The 6,000-nt window shown below is 55.2% G+C and overlaps 1 protein-coding gene across 2 annotated transcripts in view; it reads left to right on the top strand.

The window, feature by feature from the left end:
• The first annotated feature begins 1,266 nt into the window (after positions 1-1,266).
• Positions 1,267-6,000, top strand: part of CUNH10orf90 (chromosome unknown C10orf90 homolog) — a 121,812-nt gene continuing 117,078 nt past the window's right edge. Inside the window, exon 1 of one of the 2 annotated variants that reach the window (XM_045854370.1) lies at positions 1,267-1,890. In XM_045854370.1, coding sequence (XP_045710326.1) covers positions 1,714-1,890 — 177 coding nt within the window. In that variant the 5' untranslated portion in view covers positions 1,267-1,713. Of the gene's footprint in view, positions 1,954-6,000 lie in introns of both variants that reach the window. The other variant, XM_045854369.1, reaches the window with a different exon arrangement.

Below are 6,000 nucleotides of genomic sequence, written 5' to 3'. Positions count from 1 at the left end.
GCCTGTCATTCCCACCTCTGCGTGCGGGGTTCCCAGGCATGAAAGAAAACCACGAAAGAAAACAGGAAGGAGTATGCTGTGCACGTGCATTTCTAAGGGATCCGAGATGCGGCATCCAGTCGTCTTCAGCCCCTGGGAATCTGCACTGTGTCACTCGTACGGAGAGGGCCTGGTGCAGAACACTTCGGGCAGAAAACGCACACCTGCGCTCTGGAGGTGACGATGTGCGTGACTTCGTTGCGCACGGCTCTCTGCTCATGCATGTGCTCCCCCGGTCTTCCCAACACCCCTGTGAGTGGCAGGTATTATGATGAGGTCCGTCCGGAAAAAGTCCAGCCATTGTTAATGTAATGAGGACAGTTTGTGCAACATGGATGTCACCTGGCAGCCAAGGAGAGTGAACTGGAGTGCACATGCGTGAACAAGGACGACTTCACTGTGCTAGTCAGTGGGGGCAGTAGATGCTGTTGAGTGAGCATGTGTGCTGTGTGGCTGTCACATTCAAAATGACTGAGAGAGTGGAACAACTCATCTGCATCCCATTTTGCATGAAGCTTGAACATTGCTCCACAGAAACTATGTGGATGATTCCGAAGGCTGCAGCTGTGGGCAGCTGGTGATTGGCGGCCTCATCACAACAGTGCGCCCGCTCACGCTTCACGTCTTCTGCAGAGTTTTTTGGTGGAGCATCAGATCACCCAGGTGACTCAGCCCCCTGTAACCCAGGTTTGGTGCCCCACCACTTCTGGCTTTTCCCGAAACTCAAAAAATCACCTTGGAAAGGGGCAAGATTTCAGGCTGCCGATGAGATTCAGGGAAACGCGACAAGGCAGCTCCTGGAGACAGGGAGAACTGGGTGCGGTCCCAAGGTGCCTGCTTTGGAGGGGACTGAGGTGTCATAGTCCTGTGTACAGTGTTTCTTGTATCTTCTTCAATAAATGTCTATTTTTCAGAGCACTTGGCTGGATACTTTCTGGACATGCCTCATATTTCAGTTTTTCTTCACGAGACACGGAGGCTCAGGTGGCGAGAGGACTTCCCGTGGCTGGCTGGGGACAGAGCGCCGTGTCAGCCTGTGCCTCGCCCCCACCGGGTGGCATGCAGCTCCTCACACAGACTGTCCCTCTGAGACCCACCCACTGCCACCCCAGCTTCTGTACCGAGTTCCCTTTGTCACTTGAATGTGTTTCTTATCTTCTCCGGGGCTGAGGTCACCCTTTGTGTTGCAGGACTCAGCACTGGTTTCCTTCCATCCTGGCACGGGAGAGCAGGAGCTGTGAGAAGCAGCAATGGCCACTTCTGGCCCCTCTGCCCGGCACACTGTGAATGATTTACTTGGGTTTGGGGGCCTGCACACTCGTGGGCCCCCAGTGTGACCAGGCAGACTTGGCATTCAGAGAGCGAACGCGGCAGGCAAGGGAATTGTGTCTTTGAAATCAGAGAAGGCTGCGGGTGGCCAGAGCACACAGGTGGAAGCGCTGGGGACAGATGGACAGCAGCAAGGGGCCCTCTTATGGCCCGTGAGGGTTACCCTCCAGAGTTCCAGGTACACCCCCTGTCCCTTTTGCAGCCAGGGCTCAGGGACAAGGAGCTCTGGAGCTGGAAAAGCCGGGAAAGGCCGGAGCCAGGCCCTGCTGCACTCAATACCTGGACGGAACAAAGAAAATTGTGTCAGCCAGGCTCGCAAGCCGAAGTCACAAGATTGCAGGTATCATGCAGCACCCTGGAATTCCTGCGAAAACTCACCCGGACGGGTGTGCTGCCCGCCACGCGGACACGGCCGTGCACCGCACTTTCCAGATCAAAGCGTTTAGTACGGAGTTGAAAAACCATGTGATGGTCATGGATTTCGTGAAGAAGAACTGGTTCCCCTCCCAGAGAAGAGCCAAGGTGTGTATCGTCCACATGTACCAAGGCCTGAAGGCGGCCGAGCGGACGGCCAGCAGATACGAGGTACGGCTGGACTGGGCAGGGAGCGGGGGTACACGCCCGCCTCAGAGAACCGGAGGCGGCGTTCAGCGGGCAGACCGTTCAGTTGCTCTGTCTGCGTCGTAAACAAATCATTTGTTTGTAGTCGTTCCCTTGGGGCTCGGAAGAGGCTCTCACATCCTGTAATTTGTTTCAGTGTCTGAAATGTGGGGCGGGGAGAAGCGTACTGGATGAATGTAGTTTACACGTGACACATGTCTGAATTTGCAAACATTTATTAGTGCTCCAGAGAGTCGGATTATTTGTATCCACATGTAGTAATGGAGTGCATTTCTGCGAGTTAAATATCCTGAGTGCTGTAAATTTGCAATCATCTGTCTTTAAAAACAAATTCCTGTGCGTTTCCTGACGCGTTAGCAGAATATCTACGGTTTGCCTTGACTGAGTTAAAATAGAATGATTTAAGTTAGGCCAACAAGAATGGTGTTTTCTTCTTTGAGGGTGAGCTCACATTTTCAAGCAGAGACTACAATGGCGGGGAAATAAGGAACTTCGGGGCTTTAGAATGCCAAGATGAGATAAATGACTCGGAAACATTTCTGTATCCTGCAACTGGGGTAAGCCGCCACGAGCGTTATCTTTCCGAGAGCAAACAGGTATGAAACCTGATCGCTCTTTATTGCGCATGGAATAAATTATGAACGGCACTGTAACTGACTCCCTTGATAGCTCACCTACCCCTCTCGTTTGAAAACCACAACACGCAGATTGCTCCTGTGCGATGAAAAGGCAACCTTTCTGCACACCGGTGCTGTTATTAGGGAAGGCTTCCCGTGGACGCTGGCAGCGCCCGCGGGTCTTTGTCCACACACTGGCCGCCTTATTCCAGGGCGACAGGAGGGAGGGCCTGTTCTGCAGGGTTCAAGGCAGGCTTCCTCCGGTCCCAGCCCTGGGGTCGTGAATTTCCACGCTCCCAACAGACGGAAAGGCCGCAGAAATGATGGTGTTAATTAAATTCAGTAATAGTTGTTCATTAGTTCATTGCCTGATCAACCAGGGCAAAAGGTGTGCCATTAGAATATAATTGCAAGAGACCCGAGATGTGATTATTCACAAGTAATTAATCAGGTGGGGACAGAATTTTATCATTGCGTAATTTTCATCGAGGTTATTTTCAGTCCTCCAGAGAGAGAAACACTTGTTGAATGACGCCCTCTTGCATTTGACAGAAGTGTTCATGGCTACGTTTTAAACCCTCAGTGGCAAAGAGCAGCTCTTATGTCCCCATTTTTTATTTGCATGCATACACCTTCATTTATTCCTAAAGCAACACTGCAGATAACAGCGTGCTGAAAATGTGCCTTTGCAGGAGGTTGGAAAGAACTTCCAGCCCGGGGACAGCCGCAGCCACAGAGCTTTTGTGGCCCAACCCCCTCCCTGCCGCTGGCAGTTGAAGCCAACAATGGAGGCCCTGTGCTTGCTGCGTGAGCTCGGCCAGGACTCCCGTCGGTCGGTAAAGCGGGCGGAGACCCTCCCACAGCCACCAGCAGGAAGGGCAGCCTCGCTGCCATTGGAGAAGTGGTCCAGGCGGGGTCTGTGCCCCCTGCTCAGGTTTGCAAACCCGCAGGCAGGATCCCTGCCTCCCGTCCTTCCGAGTTCCCGGCTCTCCTCTCTCGGTAGAAAACATTTCAGAATCTAAAACCGTTCACATCCACTGAACTGCTCAGATTATTCCCGCTGGAGTGTGTCAGCACCATTTAGATTAGAAACCCCAGGAAACAGGCAACTTCTCCGCTCGGCTTCCAAGCTGAACTGATGAGAGAGTCCAATTAACAGCCCCTGGGTCCTGTTAGCCGTGGCCCGGTGACCCCTTCTCTCTCGCAGGCCCCGGGGCTGTTGGTTAACCTGCCGGGCTCTGCCCATAAAGTACTCGATGGGGTGAAAAATGATCCAGGCCGCCGGCGTGAACTCTCAAAGCACAGCGGTGCTCCGTTAAAGAGACTGCCTGGTTCTGCCGGAGAAGTGCGTTTGGGAGGTTTTCGTTTCTGCAAAAACTTTATGGATTTCAAGCCCTTCCCGTGAGGACCTGCACGTCGGCTGGAGCTGAGTTTCAGGTCCAAGGTGGGCATTTTTCTAAAGCTGTCGCCTTAGTCCTGAGCTGGGTCAGCATTTGGAGGCGCTGCCTCTCATCGAGGCCATCGGTGGCCCAGCCCAACCGTGGAAGGTCCGGCCACACGCACTCTCTTCCTTGCGCTGTTTTTAAAAGGGCTGATGAGCTGGCCCGCAGGGCTGACAGGTGACCAGGCTTGGAAGGCGGCGGTGGTCGCGGTGCTGAGTATACTGGTCCTCGAGTTTGCAAAGCCTTGCCCCCTGCTGACTCCAAAATGCCCAGACTATTAAAAGCAGAGTTCCAAGGCCTTTCTCCACCCTACGCCTCCCCCACCTGCCCCCGCATACTTACCTGATAAATTCCAGACATCAAAACAGCCATAACTGGGCGACCGGATGGACCCGTGTGTGGGTTCGGGCCACGTCCTGAGGTCCCCTAGGCAGCACAGCAGGGGCGGCCTCCGCAGCTTCGGGAAGGAAAACCACGTGGAACTCAGGGGTGTGTTGGCGTCTCCCAGGGCCTGCGTGTGAGCTGGCATCTCCTGCTTGATTGTGGAGATCCGTCGACGGTGGGCGCAGGGGCCGGGGCACCTGCGCCAAGGCTCGCCCCTCCGTCTCCCCGCAGCTGGCGGCTCCCAAGACCCGTCCTCGCGAGCAGAGCCGGGACAGTTTCTGCCGTCGGTGCTTGCCGTTTGGCCACGCCTCCCCAGGTTTCTCAGAGCTTCTGCCATGTTCCTTCCCTGTCCACCGCATCTTTTCCGTTTTGTTTTCTTTCTGGAGTTACCTAGCGGTGCTCCTTTCTGGCTGAATGTAAGAATCGTGGTGAACTGGAATTTCTAATTGTGTTTAATGTACGAACACGTCGCATATTCACTCTACGCACGCGGGTGAGTTTTGGCCGTAAACCCACTCCCGATACCGTCGCTGCCCTCAAGGCACTAACCACGCCCATCGTCTCTGAAAACGTCCTTGTGTTCTTTTGTGGGTGGCTTTTGTGTGTTTCCAGTGGTAAGAGCACTTGGTTGGCGTGGGGCCATCCTGTTAGCATAGTTTAAAGGCCACCGTGGCGCGGTGGCACTCGGGCACCTTGTCGTACCGCAGGTCTTCACCACTCACCTGGCACGGCTGACGCCTCACTCACGCTGAGCCGCACGTCCCCAGCCCCCAGCAACCGCTGTTCCAGTTCCGGCCTCTATGACTCCAGCTAGTCTGGGTGTGTCCGTCACATAAGCGGGTCCCTGCAGTATTTGCCCTCTGTGACTGGCTTGTTGCACTTAGGGTCGCAGTATCTCTGCTTTCACCCAAGTTGTCGCAAACGGTAGGATTTCTTTTCAAGGCTGATTAATAGTGCATGGTAGGTGTATGTTCCGTTGTCCGTATCTGTTCCTCTGTCGATGGACGTCTGGGTCATTTCCTCAGGTGAACCTTTACACCCCACACATACCTGCAGCCCAGCCGAGGCCGCCGCGACCAGCTGGTATTTGTGTCGTGGTCCTGGGAAGAACCTTGACCTCTTCCTGGGGTGCTGGGGCGCACGGCCGCTGCTCCAGAGCAGTCTGAGCCTCTCGGGGCGTGTGGGGCAGATTGGGGTCCGGGCAGTGGTTCTCGGGCAGGGGCGACTCCCCTGGGGTCCGCTAATAACGTCTGGAGGCACCTGTGGTTGTGGCGTGCGGGGAGACGCCGCTGGTACCTACCCGGGAGAGGCTGGGGTGCTGCTGCACATCCCCAGGGCCCAGGGCCGCCCTCTGCCCCCAACAACAAAGGACACCCAGCCTGACACGCCCGTCTGTGGAGGCTGAGAAGCCCTGGTCTGGGGCTGATTACCCTCATGAGGACTGAACCTAACGTCTGTGTGTACGAGATCCTTCCACGGGGGGCTGGAGGGAGCAAGGACTGTTCCCTGCTCTGGGCGCAGTCCTGGAAGCGTCCGCTCTTTTCTGGCAGTTCTCCTGGGTTCGGGTA

The sequence above is a fragment of the Phyllostomus hastatus genome, unplaced genomic scaffold (assembly GCF_019186645.2).
Source record: "Phyllostomus hastatus isolate PE091 unplaced genomic scaffold, TTU_PhHast_1.1 phas_scaffold_1066, whole genome shotgun sequence".
NCBI lineage: Eukaryota > Metazoa > Chordata > Mammalia > Chiroptera > Phyllostomidae > Phyllostomus > Phyllostomus hastatus.
Note: the sequence above shows the minus strand (reverse complement) of the source record. Positions and strands in the feature narration are given on the sequence as shown.